The sequence below is a fragment of the Megachile rotundata genome, chromosome 16, assembly GCF_050947335.1.
Source record: "Megachile rotundata isolate GNS110a chromosome 16, iyMegRotu1, whole genome shotgun sequence".
Classification (NCBI taxonomy): domain Eukaryota; kingdom Metazoa; phylum Arthropoda; class Insecta; order Hymenoptera; family Megachilidae; genus Megachile; species Megachile rotundata.
In genome coordinates, this window is record NC_134998.1 from 1,862,399 (window position 1) to 1,889,667 (window position 27,269).

At 30.3% G+C, this 27,269-nt stretch overlaps 2 protein-coding genes across 9 annotated transcripts in view; one reads left to right on the forward strand and one right to left on the reverse strand.

Moving 5' to 3' along the window:
* The window catches only part of brm (ATP-dependent helicase brm), a 100,044-nt gene that overhangs the window by 31,442 nt on the left and 41,333 nt on the right, over positions 1-27,269 (reverse strand). The window lies entirely within an intron of this gene.
* On the forward strand, positions 5,441-17,899 carry LOC100881463 (uncharacterized). The gene is made up of 6 exons (XM_003702579.3): positions 5,441-5,656; positions 9,744-9,877; positions 14,546-14,808; positions 15,683-15,791; positions 16,384-16,535; positions 17,343-17,899. Exons 1-6 carry the CDS (start codon positions 5,456-5,458, stop codon positions 17,468-17,470), a joined length of 987 nt encoding a protein of 328 aa, XP_003702627.2. The 5' UTR covers positions 5,441-5,455; the 3' UTR covers positions 17,471-17,899.

The following is a 27,269-nucleotide window of genomic DNA, read 5'->3' on the forward strand; positions in this document are numbered from 1 at the left end:
TATTTTGTAATTTGCAAGAGGTTATAATATTCATTCGATAGAGCTCTTTCTGCTCTACAAAACTGTGTTAATCGTTTTTTTCAGTAGTTTTATTCGTTATTACTATTTAGACTTAGAAATGAAATATCCAGGAGGTAAAAAGCAGCATTTTTGACACCTGCTCTTCTTCACTTTCCATCGCGGCCAAAAAGCTGCTGAAGCAGCCCGGGATATTTGCAATGTATATGGAGAAGGTGTCATAGGTGAGTCGACAGCACGGAAATGGTTTGCAAAACTCAAAAATGGCAATTTTAAAGTTCGAAAATTCGCCCCGCAGCGGAAGACCTTCTGAGTTCGACGAAGGGCGTCTCCGAGCACTTGTGAAGTAGGACGGTTGCCAAACTAGTCGTGAATTGGTCGACAAAATGAACTATGATCACAAAACTATTCTCAATCATCTCCATTCAATGGGATTTGTCGAAAAATTGGGAACCTGGGTGCCTCACGAACTGAATGTTACAAACTTATTCCCCAACCGTATATTTTAAATAAAAATTGTACTCTTTCTTGCAGTAAAAAAAAATGTTTTATTTTAGTGATTTTAATTTACTTTGATGTTCATCCAGGAGACATTACTTCTATTAAAATGTATACAAAATTTCAGTCCGATCAATTGAGTAGTTTTTGAGTAATCGTGTATACCGATATTCAACTTTCATCGTAAAAACAAGCTTTTAGCAAATCGCGTTTAAAGTTTAATTTGCTTGAGCGTAAGATGTTCAGCGTAAGGTGTTTCAGCACAAGATGTTGAATAATTTTTATACCTACCATTACTTTGGTATTTCCGTGTAAGTACTTCTTTCAAAACATCTGACTAAACTCTATTACAGGTATAGAAGCACTTCAAACATTAAATAAACACCTCCTTGGTCATTATACCACCACACGCGTCTTGAATCGACGCGAAGGTGGGTTACGGGTTTAGACTCTCACAGTAGTAGCTTTGTAATTCACTTCAAATACCAATGCGTTTCATTTCTATAGGTTTCAAAGTAACTTTCTAACAAGGAAAGGCACGCAAGTGTCCCCCTCCGATTTTGATGAAACTTCGTAGGTTTGTTAAGCAGGCAAAAATAAGGGACACGTATTTTTTTTTTATCAGCTGAGACGCGGGTTTAAGGGGTGAAACGAACCCTTAAAGTTTCGACCCCTTTTGACTATCTCGAAAACCATACGAGATACATTAAAACTTCTAATAGAAAAGTTGTATGGTTTCTTGCGTATAATAACAGGATGTTAACGAATTTTGCAAAATACAATTTGTTTATAACAAAAAAATTTTTCATAACCTTATTTTACAATTTATTCAAATTTGTATAATGACAAAAAGTGTAGAGAATTTTATTACAAATCCATTGGTATATATATATACAATATTGCCTCCTACAATTCCTCAGATTTTTATCATAAATGTTCGCGTATGGCATAGTGGTTCATTATGTGATGCATAGCAAAATACGGGATTTTGAAAATGAGGTCTTGACGATATGTATCTACTTTATACCATGGAGTATTTGAACCTCGATTACAGCAGACCATGTTCAAGGCGATGAATATTTTTGTTATGGCATCGACATCCGGAAAACTTACAAAAGAAACTTTTAAAACCTGGTTAATAGAAGTTTATTCTCCAAATACAAACAACAAAACAGCTCTATTATTAGATTCTTGGAGCGCGCATTGTTGTCGTAGGGTTGACGAAGCTATTCCGATAAATAAAAAAATAATGTTATTTATGATTCTAACTGGAACTACAAAATATTTACAACTATTATACGTGTACGGATTTCGCGTATGGCAAAATTTTGTTTGTCGCTTGTCGGACATAGTTGTTATATTACAATATGACATTAATCTCCACACACGAGATAGCATTCTAAAACTACAATGACTTGTTCATAATCAGTTTTCTTCACCACGATTTGAAAATTTCATTTTATGATATAAAAGTGGATTCATATCGTCAAAACCACCTCATTTTCCAAATACAGTAGAATTTTGCTATGCATCACATAATGAACCACTATGCCATATATATATGCCGTGATGTACCAATTATTACATATACTTAATGCCGGAAACCGTTGTGTTTGAAACATTTTTTCGAAGAATATCATTATTGCCACGATTATGTTCCCTAACTTATTCAAACTATTCGTTACCTATAAAATTGACATATACATAGAATACCTATGTACTTTAACAATACATGTTTTGTAATACGAATTAATAAAATTAACAGTTATGTATAACGCAAATAGAATTGTCTCTTATTTATGCTTAAAAATAACGTTGACTGGTAGTGTAATATCGTACGATATGATCCGGTTTAGTATCGTGCGGCGCGTCGCGGGCGCGCACGCGTAATGTTTATAATAAAAATCTGAGGAATTGTAGGAGGCAATATCGTATGTATATATACCAATGGATTTGTAATAAAATTCTCTACACTTTTTGTCATTATACAAATTTGAATAAATTGTAAAATAAGGTTATGAAAAATTTTTTTGTTATAAACAAATTGTATTTTGCAAAATTCGTTAACATCCTGTTATTATACGCAAGAAACCATACAACTTTTCTATTAGAAGTTTTAATGTATCTCGTATGGTTTTCGAGATAGCCAAAAGGGGTCGAAACTTTAAGGGCTCGTTTCACCCCTTAAACCCGCGTCTCAGCCGATAAAAAAAAAATACGTGTCCCTTATTTTTGCCTGCTTAACAAACCTACGAAGTTTCATCAAAATCGGAGGGGGACACTTGCGTGCCTTTCCTTGTAAGTAATAAAAAAAAACACAAATTTTTTACTCATTTCAAACATAATAATTTTTATTTTCAAAAAAATTAAGTTTTATTTAACGATGTAAAGTTAACTGTTTATTGAAAAAATCTTTAGTTAAAGTTACTTTAATTTGATAAAATTGATTGTAAATAAAATTTGAAAATTAACTTAAAAAATCATTTAGAAAACGATTGAAAATTAATTCTTGATTAATTGACATGTAGTTATAGATTAAATGTTAATTGTTAATTGGTGCTCAATGAGATAAACGCTTAATGTATTTTTTTATAATTTTATCGAATTACAGAACTATACCATTAAGAAATTTAGATTATAGTTGAGAATATTTGAAACCATTAAAACATTTTAACAAAATATATTAATTATAATTAACTTTATATCGTTAAATAAAACTTAATTCATTTGAAAATAAAAATTAAAATGTTCGAAATGAGTAAAAAATTTGTGTACGATAAAGATGGCAATTTGAACAACTTTTTCATTCATTTTATTCACGTACGTTATGAGGCTATAAATATAATTACGAGTGACATTAAAAAGTATGGTGTGTCAGTATTCTTTGATATGATATTTATGCGTACACTTATCCTACTTCCGACTAAATTTATCACGTTGCACATTAGTGCTCCAACATTAATATATACCATTCAGCAATGTTAATAATCATATTTAGTTATGCGTAAATACATGTTAACTTGTTGAAAAGTCGTCAATAACGGCCAAATACTGAATTTAAATTTAGAGCTAATTTTCTTTTATTTTGTTTTCAAGACTGTCAATTTTCCGTTTGTGTTGTTTTTCGTTTCCTCAGGTTTGCCTGCGCTCAGTGGAGTCATCGCGAGTGTTATGTTTGAAAAGCACTACATTTTGCTCTTTTAAAATTTACTTTTATAATTTTATTTATGTAATACTTTTATATTATGTAATACTGTGTATTTTGGCCGCTTACAGTTATTTACATTTTTATGTGTGTTCCTGAATAAAATTTACGACACAAATAAATCAATAAATTAATGAAACAGCTGTTCAAATTTTCATTTTACTTGATTTAAATAATTGTTTCATAGTTATTTGTAATTACTGTATTTTAAAATTTTTAAATTTGAAGGATTTATGTTTCCAAATATCTAAATTGCCAGATTTTCAAATTCTCGAATTTCTAAATACAATACAAGCTTTCAAATTTAAAAATTTTCAAAAATAGTAGTGTTAGAAAATTCCCAGTGACCCACCCCAATAAAGCAGGGACGACGGGCACATGGCCGTCCTACGACGACCACCACGGGGTAAAGGCCTGACGCTGTGATGTCCGAACCATAAAACAACTCTGGGGCCCCAAGTTTCGCGGAGACTAGGACATCTCGCGGAACGGAAAGAGGGCATTCGTTTAGAGACCTTTGGAGGACATTCTTCTCTCGAGGACACTACTTCGCCCACGGAATCAGCTTACATAAAATATATAGTATTTTTGAAATCGAACTTAGCCATTCAATCATTTTCTACCTCGTCTTACAGTAGGTCTTATATTTGCAAAATTTAATATTTCACACTTTCAAATTTTCAAATTCCTTGATATTTAAATTACCAAATTTTTTAATTTTGTAATCATCGAATTCCAAAAGTGTAAATCCCCAAACTTTAAAATTTTTAAATTCTCAAATGATCTAATTCCCACATTCCAAAATTCAAAAATCCCAAGCTTCTAAATATCCAAAATGTCGAAAACTTAAATTTCCAAATGCATAGATTACCAAATTCAGTAATATTCAAATTTTAAACGTTCAAATCCCTATATTTTTACATTAAAAAATGTTTAAAAACATAAACTTCCAAATTCATAAACACTCAAATTGTCGAATGGAATTCGCAAATTCCCAAATTCCCCAGTTGCCAAATTCCAAAATATTAAAATTTCAAAAAGTTCAAATTGCAATATCCTTAATTCTTCAAGGACTTAAATATCAAACTTCTTAAACACTTATTTAATACCCATTGAAAAATAGGTATTTAAATAATGTTAAATACCTATTTAAAAATTTTCTAATTTAAAATCGTTATTAAGTTAACAGTTCATCAAAATATGCAATATATTGTAACGTTACTATAAAACATCCTATTCTATTTCGTCGGTTAACCCCTTGTACTATGATTTATTTGTCAGATGCGTTAGTCAGAACTAGCCAGATCCACAGTATTAAAACAGACAAAGAAAGTTGAAGTGTCATGTCAAACTGGTAATTATGCAATCGTTGACTATGCAAATAATTGGACTTCAACTCCAAATTGAAACATATTAAAAATTCGAGTAAAATTGACCACAGCTGAAGTCTGAGTGCGTCACGAGTCTCTTCAAAATAGTGCAAGTAACTGTTACAAAATATGCAACTTGTAGTATAATTTGGACACACACTCTAAAGCGTCGAATTTTGTTATTAAATAAATTTTATCGAATAGCAAATTAGTATGAAATTCATCGCAGTGTGATGAGTGAACATAGCACCAAAAGAAGTACCTAACCACCTGAGAAACTTCAAATTGTTGATTAAACACAGAACTTCAAAGCTGAAACTTTGGTCGATACGATGCGACATCTAAGATAAGCACTACTCCTCAAATGTTTAGATTCAACTGCCTATGCCGTTTGCGCGATTCTGTATCAGTACTGACAAAGATAAGAGGATGCTCACACGAAGACTCTGTGTTCAATCGATCAGTCGTTGCGTCGAAGGCCTCGTCACTAGTGATCATGACGACCGAGCAAGATATCAGAGAATACTTCGAAACTGCCAAAGAATTAACCCTACAAGCTGGCGAGGTGAGTCCATCTAGTGACATCCGATTGGTCGCCAAGAAAACGCGGGAAATACACTGCTAGTCAAAATTGTATGTTCGTTTCGTGTTAGTTTACTGTCATGACTAACGCTACTCATTTTCCCCTTGCATCACGTAAGAAGCTCACACACAAACAACAAAATTTTACAATGTTGTACACAATGAATTTTTATTACTTTTATGGAAAATAGTAGATTAGACAAGCATCATTCGTAAAAGGAATCGTTTGTTTAGAAATTTTATTTAAACAAAAATTATTTCCAATAATCAATCTCTATCTTTTAATTTGGATTTTATTGATCCTAGGATTTTCGATCTTCGTCAAATTTTGTTAACCATCATTTTATTTAATTATTAAATCGATGCGTTAAGACGTTTCGAATACTTTTTTTTATAAATTCGATTTAGTATTCTTTACACATTTTATGTGATTATATGTGGAGAACCAGATGGTGATTTTAAAATTTGAACATTTTGATACTTAAACCATTGTGTACTGTGTTGTGAATAAGAGAATTATTCCGTTAAAATATGAGTAATATTTTATCATTTCCGTGTAGATAAGAGAGGCAATATGATTATAAAATTCATGGATGTTTTTCGTTATTCCTCTTCACAAGTAGAAAATAAAAAAAATGAAACAAAAGAATTTAAAAAGAACTTAAATTTTTATAAGGTGTGGAACTAAGAAAAAAACATTCACAAGTAGTTCCGTAACCAAATGCCTTGACTACTTTGTTAGCGATTAAATCATTGGATAATCTTTCAAAAGTAAGCGATATGAGACTTAATTTAATTGCTTCGACTTTTATCTTATCCAAAACAAAAATATTAAAAGTCACATAATGCATTCATCATATAAAGGAAATGAGAAGGTTGAAATTATTAATACGCGTTTTCGCCTGATAATGGTAAAAAGAAACGGTTTTTATCTACTTAGCTGTATTGTTTCCTACCAAAAATCAATTTGGAAAAATTAAAGGATGTATGAAGTTCTAGAATTTAAGTATGAAGTTCATTTCTTGTCATTTTATGCACTTAGGATTTATAATGAACAAAATTTTTAAAAATTTGATAAAATATTATGTCACATCCATTATATCAGAGAATAAAATTTTGGCATGCTACTACATAAGGGAAAGTGCGTGAAACACCTAATCAAGGTAAATTTTACATATCTAAATTTTCGAATTTTTAAGTTACCCAAGTTCCTTGAGCTTTAAAAGAATACGAGGATTAACGCTTATAAATTTTTACATTTCCAAATTTCAAAATTCTACATATAGTTTTACAGATATCCAAGTCCAAATTTTGTAATTTTCTACTTCTCAAGTTCTTAAATTCCGAATTTCCTAATTTCCCAAATTCCTAAATTCATAAATGTTTAAGTTCAAAAAAAGTAACTTTCAAAATATCTAAATTTTATTACCCCTAAAATCCTAAAACTGAAAACTTCGTGGAATTAAAAAATTTAATAACATAAGTACTTTAAAATTTCTGCTAATAATGATAATAATAAAATAGTCCTTAATTATTGAAATTTCTGTCATAATTATTTATTAAACACATTTTTTTCATAAATGAACCTATGTTTTCATTTAACCTACGAATAACATTGGACGCAAAAAAAGAAACAAGTTATTGTGCATATAAAAATTACAAAATCTATTCTGATAGTATTATTTCCCTTACATTTTTATTTAATACTGCAAAAGGAAAGACTGCAATCCAAACTGTAGAAAAATTGAAGAAAATTGTATTATCCACAACAACACGCTAATTACAAATAAAATGAACTATTATAATTTTGACTAGTAGTGCATGAGTTATAACGGTTATATGAAAGCTCACTCTTAAATCATTATTAATACTGTATGCCTCAATTAGCATTATTTACTGTTTCTATGAACAAGAAATAACCTCTTAATTATTCACTAAATACTATATTTATTATTGTAAATACACTCAACATATGCTTAAAGCTAGATTTGCAGACGTTTAACGACCACTTATATTTGAATTGAAATTAAATTATAAAAATAAATAAATAATGAATAATATGTAAACCAGCTGATACAATGACTCTTTATTTGGATGAAGGTTAATATGTTTTGACAAAAGTTTCTTAATAATTTTCGTAAATTAAAATAACATATTAACACATTAACAGATATATATTTGAGCAGCCTATAATTATTTTAAATTCACGCTGCTCTTTTAATTCAAAATAAGGCTACCGACAGATATATATACATGGTGTCTCACAACTCGTGTAACTCCCGGAAGGAGGTGGTAGAGGACGTAAGTCTGAATAAGATTTCCCTTTGCAAAAATAGGGATTGAAGCTTCGTCTTGTGGCTGAGCGTGCGTAATTCTCGCGCTCTCATTGGTCCGTGTTTTTCCTTAACCCTTTCGCTACGGTGATTTTTTCTGAGAAATGTGATTATGGTCTTATTTATTATAATAAAAAGTCAGATATTCTTATTTATAAAAAGTAAAGCTAAAGCCTTTCTATAGTTTTTTATCCTTCCTTTATGTACAAAGGATAATACAAATGACAAATGTTATAACACGCCGTCATAACTCTTTTTTATAAAAACTTTTTAATCGCTAGGAAAAAACTCTGTTGGTATAAAAGTGGGCGCCTATAGGCGCCCACAGTAGCCAAGGGGTTAATAATTCAAAAACGAAGCTTCGAATTCTACTTTTGCAAAGGAAATCTTATTCAGAATTACGTCCTCTACCACCCTTTTCCGGGAGTTACACAAGTTGTGAGACACCCTGTATACTTAACTCATTAAATTTTTGTTTAATTTTCATATGAAACGTTCAATATTTTGTTATATTAAATACATATGAATTTAAAAAAATAAATTACATAATTAACTTGTTCTTTGATTAACTTTATGAAATTAACTTGCGATTATGCATAATGTATACCATGAAATTACCACATTTCAAAAATACAAAAAAGCATTCAGAAAGTAGCCCAATAAAATTTTTTATAATTCATGTACAGTAAATGAAATAAAATCAAGAATAACTGTAACATAAAAATCCAAGTGCAAAGTATTAAGATTTTTTTTATAAGTAATAATCCATTATTATTATTATTATTATTATTATTTTAAATTATTGCTTGAGTTATTAATTGTAATTGCAATTCTAATTAAGTAGATGAAAATAAGAAACTAAGCACATAAAGTAATAAGTTATAATTATTACTAATTCTCAAATTATGTTGTTTGGTATGTAATCTTTTTCAATCGATGAATAGAACTTTTCTACTTTTCTGTCAATAAAGAAATTTTTCATTACTCCCTAAAAGCCATCTGTCATTAAAAATTTGCTTGCCATAAGTCTATAGAATTGTAATCAATTTCGATTATCATATGCAATAAAATTTATAATTTTTTTTAAAAGGATTTTAAATAGATATATAAGATATATTTAAAAATTCTTTAAATTAAATTAAAATTACATTTTGGGAACCTTTAAAAAATACAAATACAAAAAAATTTAATTGTGATAAATGATCTGTTTAATCAATTACTATTATTGAATTTATCTGTTTTGTCAAATAACAGAATGTAAAGAATGTGTTTCTTTTTTGCTCTGCAAGTGAGGTAAACGAAGACATTCAATCAATTACTCTTATTGAATTTAACTTCTCTATTAAATGAAAGAATGTGAGAAATGTTTCTGTTTGTTTTTCTTTGCAAACGAGATAAACGAAGGCTTGTTTAATCAATCACTGTTAGTGAATTTAATTCCTGTGTTAAACAAAAGATCGTATACATCCAATCGAACATTTGATTTCTTTAAAATTATGAATGTAACTATTTCAAAATTTGTCGACACGCATTTCCAAGAAATACTTACCGATTTTAAACTCTTCGAAAAAGTAGGTAGTTAAATACAAAAGAGAACTTATAGTCGGAAACAAGCGAATTGCTTTTACTTATCACACCAGCGATACTTATCAGATAAAAGCAGGCAAAAGCTACAAACAGGCAAGAATTCATATCTCAGCGGTCATAATATTTATCTGTGTTTCATTTTCTCCGTAGCTATTCAAATCTGGCTTCGAAGGACAGAAAGTCGTGGAAGCGAAGGAACATGAGTGGGACTTAGTAACAGACTGTGACAAAAAAATCGAGGAGTTGTTAACTAAAGGCCTGAAAGAGAAATATCCCGATCATGAGTGAGTCACCAACTGATTTTTATGAATTAGCAATACGTAGAAATTTTAAACAGCATTACAAATTTTTTAACGAGACAAAAACGTTCTCGGTGCATGAGAATTGATCACGTTCCAGCGAACAAACGAAACTATCTTTTCGCAACTGTACCATTTCCTTATTTTTCTATAATCTTAATTCGAGATATAAGGTGAACGCACCTACAGGGTGTCCACGCCTAAGTGTGACAGCGATATTTCATGAACTATTGATGTCACGAAAAAGTGTTTATATGGAAATTGCAGGGTAAAAGAGGCAGAGTCAAACATGAGGCACTTACCGCAACAATAAAACTATTTTTATGACTTACTACTCAAATCGTGACGTTTCTGCTGAAAATCAGTAAATTTCTAAGCGTTATATCTCGAAAATTAATAAAAATCGAGTAAATATATTAAACCTTGATGAATTTGTCTTGAAAAGCACTACCGCCTGATCGAAAAAAAATATATAGTTCCATTTAAAAAACGAAACGTTACCATCATATCGTTTACATTAATAACATTAAACAAATTTTGCTTATGCCAAAACATAGAGCCCCTTTTACCCTGCAATATAAACACTTTTTCGTAACTACGAATAGTTCATGAAATATCGCGCTGTCATACTTAGGCGTGGACCCTGTATTAGCAGCTGCGTTTCAATTATTAGTTACCCATTGTTTCATTTTATGAAAAATTATGAGCAAGATTTATTATCATTTATTTACTATTATTTCGATAATTATCTTTAAATTGAAGTGTCCATTAGCAAATATAATGGAAATTTTAGGATAAATTATTAAATGCATACCTATTTCTAAAGTCATCAGTTACATAAAAAAACGTAATATACTCTAGTCATAAATAATAACTAAACAATAATTTGTTTCAATTAATAATAAAATATGTAATTAACAGTGTAATTAAAAAGAAAACATTTTCATTTATGTAATTATAAAGTATTGTGATGGCCAATAAAAGGGACATGAGACCAAGTAATTTTCAATAATAATTATGAAAACAATCATTATTGTAATTGCAAACTGATTTACATAGATACTTAGAGGAAGTAACATTTATGCTAATAAAAAATGATTACTTTTAAATGATCATATTCTTACATGTTCAATAACAAGGGCATACACAGTGGGTGACTAAATTATTAAAATTACTGAACTATACTCCGCATATTTTTTTTAATATACAATAAAAGCAACTTTAATTAGTTTAACAATAGTCATTAATATAAAATAATTTACATATTTTAGAATAAAAGGCGAGTATGGATATAAATGTATTTTAATTATTCCATGTTTCGGCCTTCTGTGACTAGTTGAAAACCTTGACTTCAATTTAAACGACGCTATAGTCGATAGGTGTTAAATTTTTACGTATTTAGAACTGTAAATAAAAAGTGTAGAGTGACGAAATATTAAATACTTATATTTTCTTGTATACTATATTGTTCAACTTATTTTTAAGTGTACACTTTTACAATTAACTACGTGTGTTGTTAATAGTCAGCAAGTGACAGTGAACGGCAGATTCGATGAGTAAGAAACGTGTAAAGTATTGTCCGGTCTAAGTTTTTCACATCAAGGATGATGTTAAAATTTGGAAGGTTGGAACATTTAAATATTTTAGTTGAAGAACTTAATTAAAATTTCTCAAAATATTTTATTATACTAAAATTTATTCTACTTATCTTCAGCAGTTCGATACCCATACATGTTTCTATTCGTTTCAGAAATTTCTTTTCCATATTTATCAGAATGTCTATTACAATGTTTTCACACACAATCTGAATTCTGTTCTTTAAATCTACTATGCTTCTTTTTGCAACTTGTGTTGTAAAATTCAAAATTATTAACCAGTTGACTATGGCGATCTTTTTGCAAAGCGCACGTTAGTGTGTGTCGCGATACTCAAGCAATGACGAGTTAGCTCTCAAGAATTTGTGAATCCATCTCAAATCATTTACACTTTTTATTTGTTTATTTCATTTTGTGTTGACCTCTAAACATTTTAAATAAATTACAATTTACGAATACAATTTAATTTTCGCCAAAATTACAATTTAAACATCAAATTGTAACAAAATTTTACGCATGACGAACATAGTCGTTATGATACAAAATTCTGCCACATTTCCATAACGGATATAGTCGTCAAACACACTTAACTGGTTAAAGATGGAAATATATTTACTCCTATCTGTCGGTTGCCCTTACGAAGAGAAATTCATGACATCACCCTCGATGCGGAAAACTTAGACCGTAATGGACAATACTTTCCACTGTTATTCTTTGGACCTGTTCGACCATAAACCCCTGCTATCAGTTTTGGTAAGCAGAGTTAAAGATGCAGCACTTACCGCAACAATAAGACCGTTTTTAAGACTTAATGTTCAAATTGAGACTTGAGCTGCTAAAAAGCAATCAATTTCTAAGCGTTATATCTTGAAAACTAATAAAAGTCGGATGTACAGTATTCACTCCGTAAATGTTACTTTTGCCGGTCTCGATTGTAACATTTACAGTAGAGGTCCTACATTTTTTGTAGTGTGCCGAACATAGAAAGAGACAGCGATACAAAAGACAAGGAGGGATAGAGTTTCGAGCGTTCGGCAAATATGAAAGACTCGCGCGTGTTCTGTCTTTTAAATTTAAAAATCAAAATTCCTTATTTTTGGTTTTTCGTGGATGAAACTTTGATTATCGGATTCGTCTCGTTTTTCTGATTAAAATGGTACCAAACACGGTATAATTAAAGTCATAATTACTTGTATAGCAAGCCGTTAGGAGGAATTCGTATCTCTGCCGTAAATGTAAAGTTTGCCGTAAGTGTGAAAGCCCGAAACTTTTATAGCTTGTTAAATAAGTAATTACGATCGTAATCATATTGTGTTTGGTGTCATTTTAATCAGAAAAACGAGACAAATACGATGGTAAAAGTTCCATTGACGAAAAACCAAAAATAAAGAATATTGATTTTTGAATTTAAAAGACAGGACACACACGAGTCTTTCATGTTTGCCGAACGCTTCAACCTTCTGCCTCTCTTTCTTTTCCATTCGCCGTTCTCTTTTATGTTAAAAACTTTAATCACTTGTTACACACGCAATTGTTAACGTAATTATATCATGTTTGGTGTCATTTTAATAAGGAAAATTAGACAAATATGACAGTAAAAGTTTCATGAAAAAATAGTAAGAAATAAGAAAATTGCAATCTTTTCCTTTGCTTGCATTAGTATGTGTCTCACCGATATTCGATCCTCGTCGTTTCTATGAAAGCAGTGTTGACCATAAAAGTCTATTTAAATTATTCAGAAATCAATTAACGGCATTTGTAGAGGTATAAAATGTCTAAAATATTGTAAAAGATTGTAAAAATAATGATATTTTTAATAAAAATGCTGATTAGCCCTCTTCATAGGAGGTGACTTTAAATTATATATCTAATAAACATTGCAAAAAACAGCAAATTCCAAAAACACGTATCCTCTATTTTTATCCATAGTTTACGTACACGAAGTTGTAAAAAAATAGATCAACATTTAGTGCAAAAATTTAAACAAAAATGATAAATTTTCAAAATATTATTTAAACAAATAAAGTTTATTGAAATTTTTTTACGCACAAAAATCCCCTATTTAAAGACGAACAATTTACAAAAAAAAAAAGAATCCAATCATCTTCTTTAATTCCGGAGATATTCCAAAAAATATGATTCCAACCCCCAACTTCGAGGGCTATTTTCACCCCTTCAATGTGAACGATGGCCGATAAAAAAAATACGTGTCAAATATTTTCTTGAGAACTACCTTTCACATAAGTTACATTAAAATCGGTGTGTCGCGGTTCAATATGTTTCCTTGTTAGGCGTGGACACTCTGTATGCATTACACAGTTGGTGACATGGTCATATACGCGTTACACAGTAGGTGACATGACTATGTATGCAATGCACCGGTGACATGCTCAACTAAGAATGGTGGTATGACAAATTATAGTATATTTGAGTATACGTAATGTAATATATTTGAAATAGTAACAAAAATCGGTAGTATAGTGGATGCACAGCGTGCCGCAGCCTTTTATCTTCGAATTTTACTCACGTAATCCATATGCAAAAACAAGTCGAAGAGATTATATTAACATAGCGTTTTAAACACTTTATTAAAAGATTACAAAATGACTTCGGACTATTTTTTTAATATACTTTTCGACATATGTATAGTGTATCCTAGTTTTGTACGTAAAACAGGACCAGCAAGTTTCATAAATAAAAATTATAAAAAATGTTATATAAAAATAGCTTAAGTGTTGTATTGAAAGATTAGGAGGAATATACGAAATAAAATGATTTTCTTCTCCAATACTACATGTGAATGATTGTCGACTTTTATACCTTTTTAAATAACATTTAATAATGTATTTGAGACGTTCATAGTACTATTCTTTCTTATTCTTTTTCTCTAAAGTCTATATTTTCGATGATATTTAATAAAAACTGTCAAAAGCGGGTATGGAGGTGGACTAGGGAGCTTTTAGGAACTTTCTTCTCTAATCAAGGGTTTATAATTTTAGCACAATCGGAAGTTTGCGCTTTTCGGAACCCTTATAATATACTGAATCTAATATTTCAGATTTATGGGAGAAGAACACATGGCCAAAACTAAAGAACCGCTAGTGTTGACGGATAAACCAACATGGATCATGGACCCCATAGATGGAACTCTCAATTTTATTAATTCATATCCGTTTTCATGCATATCAGTGGCTTTGTCAGTTCGTAAGGAAATTGTGATAGGGATTATTTACGATCCGCTGCGGTCAGAATTATTCACTGCAATCAAAGGGCATGGGGCGTTTTTGAACGACAAGCGCATTAAGACCACTAACGTCACTGGTAATTATACACTGAATATGATTTAACAATAGTAAGAATTTTATTTCAAAGAATTAAATATGAATAATGATCGCCGGGAATTTTTAAGAATATGGTGGTTGCTTAATTAATTAATAATTTTTAGATACTATTTATCTTCTATTTTTATATGCAATCAAATAAACATTTTTATATTATGTCTATATTATATTATAACAGTTTTTTTTTATTATAACATCTATTTCGTAATATTCAACACAATATCCAAAGTATTAGTATCAAAGAATTAATCTAACGACTTATAGAAGCTTAAAATTACTTAAATAGCTCGAACTCGAATAATGTACTAGTAAAAGTAACTTAAATATTCTTTTATATTCTTATATATATTTTATCATTTTTCTACATTACTTTAATAAGTTAAAATAGTTTATAATTATTTTAGTAGACAGCAGTGTGAAAATAATGACAATAACATCAAATTTAATAATCTAATTATCTAGGAAAAATTAGAAATTAACAATGACACAAATCCGACAATTTGCTAATGTAAAAGTGATTTAAGATTCATTTAACAATTTGACAATACTCAAAATAAATGTAATAGTTTAAAAAGGATTCGACTTAAGGAAATTACTTTAAATACAACAATTTAACTACATAAGATAACTCAAAATAGAAACATTTTGTATTATTCCAATTAATGCAATAACTGAAACGATGAAAAATTCCTAAACACGACTAAAAATAGTTTATTTAATATCACTATAGAAATTGAAAGTAATATAACATCAGTATATACCATAAGGAAAAAAATTAATTTAAAAAATGGATACCATAAAGGAAAAAAATTAATTTAAAAAATGTTGTAAACGATGCAGTTTTTTCGTTACAGAGTTGAAGAAAGCTTTGATAGAATTCGAATTGTTTTCCTTGTTCATCCCAACAAAAAATCGGGACATCAAACTGGGTAGATTAGAAGCCTTGCATCGCGCTACACGAGGGTAAATATTACTTATTTTACTATTTCGATTTTTTTCAAATACATGTATCAAAATTTTATTATTATTTGTTTAACATTTTAAGCGTCAAAATATTTCACTTGCATAATGAAGGACTTTTAACTAGTGATAAATTACAATAAGGTGAAACTTTACGAACTTACCCACTTCACCTTATTTAAAAATTATTCTTCTTTATACGAATGTCAAGAAAGTATTTTTACAAATTTATTTTTAAATCGCCAAAACTATATATGGATAGTATATTACAACATACTTCTTTTCAATTTTCGTTAATTTTTCCCTGACTTTAATTGTACTTTCAGAAGAAAAATAGTTCACAGATCAATTTTTATTACGTTTAAAATCAATATTAAAGAACAAAAAATGACCAAAAACTAATTTAACAGTATTAAGTCCTTTACTGAGTAAACAACTTATATTTACTTCAGTACTTTTTTCTAATGTTTATTTACAACATTTCCTAATTTTATTGTAGTTCTTTTCGAAATAATGAACTGTATACATTCGATCAGCAGATGTTAGAAACAAATGTGACGCGAAGTATTGGAATAGTTAATATTTGAATGTTTAGGATTCGATTCATGGGATCAGCTACGTTATCTTTAGCATATGTAGCAAAAGGCGCACTAGACTCTTTTCAAATGGACAACCTTAAGCCTTGGGACATTGCAGCTGGAATACTACTTGTACGTGAAGCAGGTGGCTCCGTAATAGACACAAAAGGTATAATAATTAACCTGTTAATCCTCTATGTCAGGGACGAAAAACAGGGCAATCTTCTCAAGAGCAATGACTCGCGTTGTGACCCAAACAAACCAGGCCGCTGACATGAATGTCGCTTTAAGCATTGAAAATTTAACACTGGAACTACACATTAGATAAAATGATTGATTTTACAATCATATTAGTTTTAAAATCATTGCTTTTATTTTAATACTCCTACTTTGTGTTTTTTTCATAATATTTGAAAATTTTTAAATTTTGCAATGTGGAATTTGAAGATTTGAGAACTTTAGTATTTGGAGTTTACAAAATTAGGAATATGGAATACTTAGAAATTTGGACACTTTAAAAATACAGGGAGTTTGAAAATTGCTAATTGTAACATTTCAAAATTACGGTAATTTGAAAATTTACAAATTTGAGAATTTGAAGATTAGGAAATTTGCAAAAAAATCTAGGAAGTTGAGATTTTCAGGGATTCATGAATTTTCAAATTTCAAAATAATTTCAGAATATCAATCTCAAAAGTGTATACGGTAATAAACCATTTTTGCACAATTTTTTTACACAATTTTGTATATTCATTTTTAAACAATTTTGTGTAATTCTGGTCAAAAGTTCCAGTGCTAAACATATACCTTTAATAACAAATAATTGCACAAATAATTTATTACGCTATTACAATATATGCAATATTTGTAATTCCACAATAGTATCTATAATTTTAATTGGCTTATAATAAATATTTCTAGTAATAACTTTTAATAAAATTTTCAAGTTTAAGTGAAAAAATTGTATTCTGTTTAGCGGAGCAGTATGATTTTATGAAACCAAACACAATAGCGGCGGCAAACAACACTCTAGCTATGGAAATAAAACAATTAATCCTCGACACTGATCTGAAAATACTGCGCAAGAGGTTAACGAAGATGTAATGAAGTGTAAAATGAAAGTGATGTAACAGTGTCTTAAGTAGAATTAACAATTCGCTCGTAAAACTTGTTAGGTATGTGATAAAGAAACGATAATTCGACTGCCATGTGCTGAAAACAATAAAAGTATTATTATATTTTTAATCGATTTAAACCATAGTCTATTATTTTAACAAAGGCAAAATCACTGGTAAAAACTTAAAACGAAATCGATAGAAGCATCTTTTATAAATCGAAAGTTTCGTTCTTCAAAAATGTTCAATAAATTATTGAACGAATCTATTACAAATTACTACTTTATAATTGAAAATTTCAATGTGTTTTTTTTTTAAATCAATTTTTCCTATTTGACGCGCATCAATAAATGTTTTATCAATAAAGAAACTTGTATAACTGTTTTCTCCAAGAAATAAAGCCTTCAAAATAACGAAATTATTTCAGTTCATTTATTTCACTGTATAATAAGACAACATAAATTTATAATTTTATGGAATCAAGGTTTTCAACTTTTATCATTTTCTAAAAATTTTATTCTGCTTTGAATAAGTAGAACAGTTATTATGCTGCACGTCACATACCACTTTCAAAATAGACTGTTTGGCAGCTGTTGAAATAATTCCTTGAATATTTTGTCTTAACTTAATGACTATTGCTTCTGATTGTAAATATAAAGATTCTTTTAAAATTGTATTGTACAGCTTCTGAAAAAAGGAATCCTCCATATTCTTCTTAATTATTAAAGTCATAACTATTATCATTGAAGATGGATTTATTATAAAAGAATTATAATTTTTCTTTTTTCAATGGTAAGTCATACTTAATGACAATAATACCGTTTGACGAAGAAGAAGTTTCATAAAATGACGAAGGATTGTTAAAAAACATTGTTGCAATTGTATAATGTAAAAGAACACATTACATAATATAAACAACTTATATTAGTGAAACAGTGGGAAGAATTCAAGATCGTATTAATTTTTTAAACTAAACTTTTTTTTACGGTAATCAATTCCGTGAAACGTTCAATATAAGAAAGTATTAGAGTGTTAAAAAAAGAATCATTAAAAATTCATTGCCCACCCAACAATATAACATTTATAAGAACATCATCTTTTATATAATACAATATTTTTAAGAACGTCATTTCAATAAATGTGACTTACTATTTTTGGTTAAACAGAATACTCTGTACATTGTAATTAAAAAAAAACCTTTATGACAAAAACCAAGTTGGAAAAACAAGAAAATGAAGCGTTAGAGTAAAATAGCAAGAATATACTGAGAATTTATTTGTTGCTGTGTTTACGCAATAAAGTTCATTGAATAACAGATAAAGTCTTTCGAAATGACCTAATGAAAGAATTGTCTGCTGGATACTGAAACATTAATTACTCGTTGGACAGTTTAATCGTTAAATAATCAGTAAATCGATGACAATGACTCATGAAATTTCCGATCTACGAACGCATCGGATAACCAGAACAATTTAATTGATCTAGAAAAGATCTGTATGACTTTTAGATCCTATATAAAGAATAAGTGAATCACGGAGTACAGGTAACCTACAAATCAGATAATTATTACCACGAATCGAATCAGGAAAGCGGGGATTTTAATGACTAAACATGTACTTTAAATCTGCATAGGAATTTTAACTCGAATGAAAGAACCATTTTAATGAGAAACTCAATTAAAACTAAACAAAAGAGTGATTCATTGAAATATGCAAAAAAGGAAATTGTAAAAATAGCAAAAAACTTAATTTAATTAATTTAAGATCGTTCTATAAAACACAAATATATTAATTTATTGATTTCTGTTAGTGTTTCGAAAATTTTATGTATTTTTTTATTATATTATTACGTTCTTTTTAATTATTTTCTGACTGTATTGCTTAATCTATTTCTTTTTCTCTTTTATCAGAATTCCATTTTCAGTTTCAGGATATATCTTCTTTCATACAGATTTTTTAAATAACTTAGTTGTTACTTTAGGATCATGTAATCTCGGGATTTTTTTACTTCTTTTCGGTGATTTACTGAATTTAGGTAATTTCAGCTATTAGTTATGAAATATAGATTTTAAGTAACTCTCATAAATATACGACAGCGTAATGTGAACTACAATTTTTCAAAAATATTTAAAAAATCTTTTTGGAAAGTACTTGTAATTTCTTTTTTTTTTTCAGTACAAAGAAATACAAGATTTTAGTCAAACACCCTCATACACTTTAGAAACGAAAATATGTAAAGAGAAAAATAACGTTATTGTTATTTTTTATTTCAACTAAAAAAATTAATCTCTAAACAAATTGACTATGTTACCCAACTAATACATGTGAGATCAACTATATAATAAAAGAATGTTATAAATATTTGTTTTTCGGAAAAGTTCAAAACTGTCGCGCTGACAATTTTATAATTACGCTGTACTGCGTGTTAATGCTAGTGGTTGAAGTAAATTCGATCGAGTCTTGTTGAATACTACACATGGTGTGCCGACTAATTTTGTTATAACTATTTTATGATATAATTGATTTCTACACTTGAAGTTACTTACTGTTATATACTAGGTATCGATTGGGTCAGGGTTAGGTAGGATTAGGACATGGTTCGGGAAGGACAAACCAAGGTTAGGTGGGGTTGGGAGTCTAAGGGTGCTAGTCGGACCTCTCACCTTCTCGTGGGGACCTCTGGGTTGAAGGACCTCTAAATCGTCTGGTATAACTTCCGTTGAGTACTTGATGGTGAGAGCCTCTACGCTAACAGGGGAACGGCGTGTGTGCATGTGTGTGTAAATGTTACGAACCTACGTGCTCGCCAAAGTATGCCCAATGAAATGAGAGGCTGTACCAGAAGGGTCTTAGGGCCCTGACAGGTGCAATCATGCTGAGAAGGCTCAAACAGAGGACAAAACCGGTGCCGGCGTTGAATGCAAGCGCAAATGGGCCCCGGTTAGTCGTTCCTGGATATATATTCCCGCGAGACTAATCGAGGGAGAAGTAGTAGCCCCTTAAGCGTTTCGTCTAATTTCAAAGAATATAGAAATTCACTAAATCCAATGGTGTGAAGTTCGTCGAATGTTCTCTGTTTATTTACTGTGTTTTTGGTTAGAGAGACAAGGACGGTAAATATGATGTTACGAAAAAACACGCATTACGCGAACCAAAACGCCTCTACGAAGAAGTAATATTTCGACATGATTTCTTTTGCATACTATTGTCAGAAGTTTAATCTAGGTCGGTCCGCGGGCCGATTTTGCAATTTTGTCCAAAACAATTTTATGCACTGAAAACTAACATTTCTTATAGAAGAAAATTTTTCACGTCCCATTTTTCCAAAATCGGCCCGCGGACCGACCTAGATTAAACTTCTGAGAGTAGTATGCAAAAGAAATCATGTCGAAATATTACTTCTTCGCAGAGTCGTTTTGGCTCGCGTAATGCATGTTTTTTCGTAAAATCATATTTACCGTCCTTGTCTCTCTAACCAAAAACACAGTAAATAGACAGAGAACATTGTACGAGTTCACACCATTCGCTTGCACTCTATGAGGGCGCCTCGATCGTTTAGGATAGAACCTTAACCAGATCTGTGTGGGTTGGTAGAACTAGACCTATACTGTTTAAGATGGCCAAACCGTACGTCCTGCATGATACGCAAAGAGGACTAGACGCACCATATCAGGGGAAGCTGGCTCGCACAGATAACTCGAGCCAATCCGGGGGTTGAAGTGGCAGTACCTGGGCGCAGAAGTGAGGACTGCAGATTGGTCGCTGGTCGCAGGTTTATCATTATTTGATGATAAAAACGTGGCACGTCAAGCCCGAGATTTTAGGTCAGGCGCCGGATCGGATCCAACGTCGTTCACTTGACAAGGATGGCGGTAAAAACCTTTTGGATTAACTATGGCACGGGCCATTTTATATAGAGTCAGTTAGTGGCAATAGAGTCAACCGCCTAATAAGCCGCCTCTTGGCTTGGCATCGCATAAATAGGATACAACTTCACCGGGGAAAGTACTCACACTGCGATGTGGATCCGATGATCGGTGAATCCGAAGAATTTATACTCTCTAACATGACTTCAAACAATTCCAAAAACAAAAACGAAAGGGAGGAGAAGAGAACAGAGGGGAAGGGAGCATGCAAAAGGAAGTTTTACAGAAGAGGATGGGGGAGGGAGTTAGCATCCAGGCTAACGAAGATGTCCCTGAAGATGCCCAACATCCGGTGCATCAAAATATCTGATCTTCCGGCCAAAATAGAGGTGGTGGAAACGTCATGGTCTCAGGCTCAGGATTATATTAGCTTATCCAATATATGAAAAATTACCCTGAACTCAGTTTTTCTTTTACATGGAAATCAATCGATTTTTAAAATGTTTGCAATGAATTTATACGTAAATGTGATAAACAAAGATAAGTAATAATACATTTTTAATAATAAACATATTGTTTATATGCTTATTTCATTACGTGTGAAAAGCTCACAATATTGCGATTAAACTATTATTCAAGAAATAGTAAAGCTGTATACTTTTTACAAAATAATGTACTAAAAACACTAATTTCGCGATTAAAATTGTGCTTAGTAAATTTGGTATATGGTTCAACACTATATAACGTAAATACTTATATATTAAATTGAAGAATATACAAGTATTGTTAAACATTGCAAATTTTTATTATGATACCAACAATTTAATTTTTATGACAGTTTTATTTCATCAATTCAATTTTTTTGAGAGGTTTATGCTGTGAATTTAACTTTTATGTCAGTTTTATGATACCATCGACTTAATTTTATTGAGGGTTTTATATTATTGAGGGTATATCATGGACATTTTTTTAAAACCAATTATTGTAAAACCAATTATTAAACCAAATCTTTCGAATAAATAAATTTTTGAAGAAAAAAATTATTTATTAAAAATTATCTAGATTGTTAGAAACTTGAGAAAATTGAGTTTTTAAATGACATTTAATATAATATGGACGATATATAATTTATAAAATTTCGTTTTAATATAATTGAACATAAAAAATGAATCCCAGAATTTTTTTCATTTTGAACAAATTAAAAAATTTCGTAGTGTTTTTTATTTTCCATACGCATCATAAATTTTTAATTTTGATGGTCAAATTTACCGTTTTTTACTTTAATAACAAAATTTCCCAATTGATGACGAATTAAACGTTTTATATTTGAAATTTCAAAATTTTATACGATTCTTCTCCTGAAACGTGCAAATGATAAAGAAATATGCTTGTTATAAAACTATTTTTGAGATAAAAAATTAATGTATATACTAATCTGTTTCGTCATTTGTTTATTTACTCTTTTACTTTATTTCAATTTCAAATTGAGTGTAAATTATACATCAATGGATTTAATGCTAAAAGCACATAAATAACTAGTTTTATCAGAGTGATACTAATTTAGTTCATTTACTACTAAACTACAAGATATCTTTAGTGTTTTTTGTATTACAGTAAATCCATTTTAGTACTACATTTGCAACTAAATATTATATTTTGTAAATATCTATGTTTTCCTTAAAATAAATAGTAATTGTAAAAGAAATAGGTGATTTGAAAATAAACTCATGATGGTAAGGAAAAATAGCCTCAAAGTAATCTAGCAGTGAATGCATAAAATAAAAAAGCAACCTTAAAAATATTTATGTATTTATCTTTTTATCATATCCATCGCATTGAATGTAAAAATTTTTAGTACATTAGCTTTTAATAAAGGGAAATCTTTTAATAAAGGGAAATATACTACCTAACGAGTAAATAGGTTTCATTCACATCTGTTACGTAATTGTATGATTGAATGAAATAGAAATTACTTCATTAGGAAATAGAAATTATTTTATACTTTTTAGTGCATTTCGAAGTCGGTGTATTTTTTTTCTGAAAATTATTTTATTTCACGCTTTTTAGTGAAATGGGGAGAATTGTATAGGATACTGTGAGACAGTTCTTCCGGGCTTTTTTTGTCTGCGTAAATGCCATGAGCATAATTAAGTAAAAGACAACATGGGTAATTCGTTTTTCAATTTTTTTTGCAAGAATAATCCTATGCAACTAAAAAATGAAAAAATTTTTGGTAATGCTCACAATGGGGAGTCAGACTCTACAAGATGCGAAAGGCTTTGTTCCGATCGGACCACCCACCTAGGAAAAAACCGGCGAACATGCATAGAAAAAAAATAAGGGACACTCTTTCGGAGACTAGTACAAACTAATTACATCATGATTGAGGGTTCTTCATCCATTTGTTCTTTGTTAACTTTCGTTGCAAAAATTTACTGCGCATGTGTATCTCTGACGGTTTAGGACTGCGCAAGGTTCAAAGTATCCGTAAAATAATAGCAGATCCTGCGCAACAAATTTTCTAACAAATCAAATTGATGCATTTTTAGAACGATACGAAGACTGTACCAAGCAATGAGAATAATACACCAACGTCAACGTGAACTCATCTTGCTGTATAAGTCACGTGTCAGAGCGGTAAACCTTAGGTTAGTGTTTTGGTACAGAGCATTGTAATTGCCCTTTCTTGTCTTTCCCGTGCATAGCGCGGGGCGTTCCACTAATATTAATAACAATAGTTTTTCGCTAATATCACGAAAACTAGTTTTCCGTCAATTATGCAAGAGGAAAAAGTCGTGCAGAACCAGGCCCCTAACAACATATTCGAAGGACACTAAAATCGTTCGAAGTTGATTTCAAAAGTTAATAACAATTTTTCGCTAATATCTCGAAAACAAAAGTTTTCCGCGAAATTTGTATATGAACAAAATTGTTCACAATCATGTCCGTGATAAGATATTAAAAGCGCACTAAAATCGACAACAGTTTATTTCAAACATTGCCGGTTTTTTTGCAATAACAACACTTTGCAATTAAAAAATGGAAAATTTTTTGATAATGGTACCAATGGGGAGTCAGAACCTACCAGATGCAAAAGGTTTCGTTCCGATCGGTTAACCCAGCTAGGCGTAATCGGCGAACATACATAGGAGAAAAAAAAAGAAAAAAAAAAGACAATAACATAACATAACATAAACATCAAGTTTCTTGTAAAATTTGTTGAACTCTTTTGTAACGAGTGATGAGACATGGATTTTTACCTATGTCCCAGAAAGTAAGCGCCAGTCAATGGTGTGGAAGTCTCCAGGATCCCCAAACCCCCAAAAAGCAGGCATGTCAGAATCAAAATTCGACATTAGTGGAATTATAATGATTGAGTACTTTCCCAATGGTCAGACTGTTAACTAACACTATTACATTGAAATACTAAAAAGACTTCGTGATAAAATTAGGAAAAAAGGGCCATAGTTGTGAAGCGATGGATGGCTGTTGCACCAGGACAATGCACCCGCTCACATGGCACTGTCTGCCAAGCAGTTTCTGACCAGTAAAAATATTACTGTGATGGGGCATCCTCCTTATTCACCTGATTTGACTCCATGCCACTTTTTTTTATTTCCTAAAGTTACATTTTTGTTAATGGGAACCCATTTCAACTCAGTTAAAGAGGTTCAGGCAGAAACGGAGAATCTCCCGAAGGGACTTCCAAAAACCTCGTTCCAGAATTGTTACCAGTAATGGTACCGCCGAATGCAGAAGTGTGTAAATGCTGAAGGGATCTACTTTGAAGGTGATAATGTCACGGAGAACTGATTCTGAAGATATAATGATTTATTGGACTAGTCTCGTTTTTTTGTGTCACACCTCGTATGCATAGAATTAGATTCTTTAATATCTGTATTCCCTTTCCCCATCGCTTAAATCTTCATATATTTAGATCCACAAATTTCTAGACTGCCAAATCTCTTCATTTCTACATCTTCAAATTCTCTTAAATCTCCAAATACTTAAAATTCCAAATTCCTAAACTTCCAAATTCTTAGACCTCTATGTCCTTAGATCTGGAGATTTCAAACTTCCAAGATTTTAAACTTAGGTTTCAAACTTCCTAGACTGCTAAATCCCTAGATTTCCATATCCATAGATTCCTAAACGTCTCCAAATCTCCAGGTTCTTAAATTTCTACGTCCCTAAATTCGTAACCCATCCTCATTCTTTCAAATTCCCAAAAGACTGACAATCAACGAATGTAAAACCTTTTCTCAATTGACTGCCATATTTTTCTACAGCAGTCAGATCTGCTTTTGATTGTGCATTGCTACAAATTGCTAATCACAGAAGTTCATCCTAAAGAAGTTTCACTATTGTGCTACCTGAACATCATTTATCATTTAATATTGATCATTTGACAATCAGTTATGCATCAAAATAGGACAATTAGTAAAATATCACATGGATATCGTTGAATATAAAACTGTTAACAGTTGTAACAGATGTAATATAGAAATCCAATGATCCAAAGCAGCAACTTGGAAAAGAAATAATTAGTAATCAAACGACCGGAGTTATGTTAATAAAATAGGAGAAAAAAGAAACGTGGTGATTATAAATCAAGCCGAGCCTCCACAAATTAAAATATCCTGTTTCGAGCGGAACATTACTCGAAAGACGGTTAGAAACGCAAATGTGCAACTTGAAGGTTGGCGAAGGAAATACAATAATTCATGGATAGGTATCTGAAATTGCTTTTGCGAAACTTCATGGTTGGGAGAACATTACTAAAAAAAAGTCTGAAAAGCTTAATAAACGCACTTGGATCGAGTTTTTCATCAAATCGATTTACTGTTCGAGGTTGTATTACGAAATTATTATCTCATCAATTTTAATAGTAGTAATAAAAAAATATTTGCAATTGATAATGATTATAAGTGACCAAAATAAAAATTTATTATTAATAATAATTAGTAAAAATGTTAATAAGTGACAAAATTTCTGGTCATTTAAAATCGTTACTGAGAATTAAAATTAAATTTCAGTAATAGTTATTCATAACTAAAATTAAATTTTTATTAACGATACAGATGATCAATAAAATTCTAATTATTTATAATTTCTAGGTTATTTTTTTAATAAAGTATTTCTAGTGTCCTTTTTAATTTAATTACCCTTTATATATATTTCAGTGTGTATAACATATCACCTATGATTTTATTCAAGAAAACTGGTTGAATAATTTGGGTTAAAAGGTAAATAAACAATTACGTTTATTGTCAAAGTACAAATCATGTTCGAAGTTGAACATTTAAATTTCCTTGAAAAATCAAATTCACAAATTTTCAAATCTTTAAATTTTTAAATTTCCAAATTTATTGACCTCCCAATTTCTAAACCTCCAAATTCATTAATCTCTAAGTTTAAGAATTTGATTATCTGAAAAATTCTAACCTTTCTACTCATTTAAAAGTCTGTAAATGTAAAAATTTGAAAGTTTACTTGACTGACTTGTTACAAATTCGCAAGGAAACAATATTTCCTGAAGTAATTACTATTCTTTCTGTAATATCATTTATAATCAGACTAGTATTCTCTTCGTAAGTATAAAAACTTTGTTTCTGCAGCTTCGTATTTATAAAAGAGGTACTACATTCTTTTTAGTGTGCCGAACGTAAAAACGGATAGCAATACATGTAAAAGCAAACAGTAATTAAAGTAGGCACGTTCGGCAAATATGAAAGAACTCTTACGAGTGTAACCTTTTTGTTTCAAGATTCAAAATTCTTTATTTATCGTGTTTTACGTTAATCTTTTATGTTAAAAACTTTAATCGCACGTTACACTCGCAATTGTTAACGTAATTATATCATGTTTGGTGTCATTTTAATAAGGAAAATTAGACAAATACGACAGTAAAAATTTCATGAAA

Coding starts and splice junctions, on each gene's coding strand:
- LOC100881463 (XM_003702579.3), top strand. CDS start 5,456: ATGTTTAGATTCAACTGCCTATGCCGTTTGCGCGATTCTGTATCAGTA. Junction 5,657..9,743: donor TAACCCTACAAGCTGGCGAG/GTGAGTCCATCT, acceptor TTTTCTCCGTAG/CTATTCAAATCTGGCTTCGA. Junction 16,536..17,342: donor CTCCGTAATAGACACAAAAG/GTATAATAATTA, acceptor TATTCTGTTTAG/CGGAGCAGTATGATTTTATG.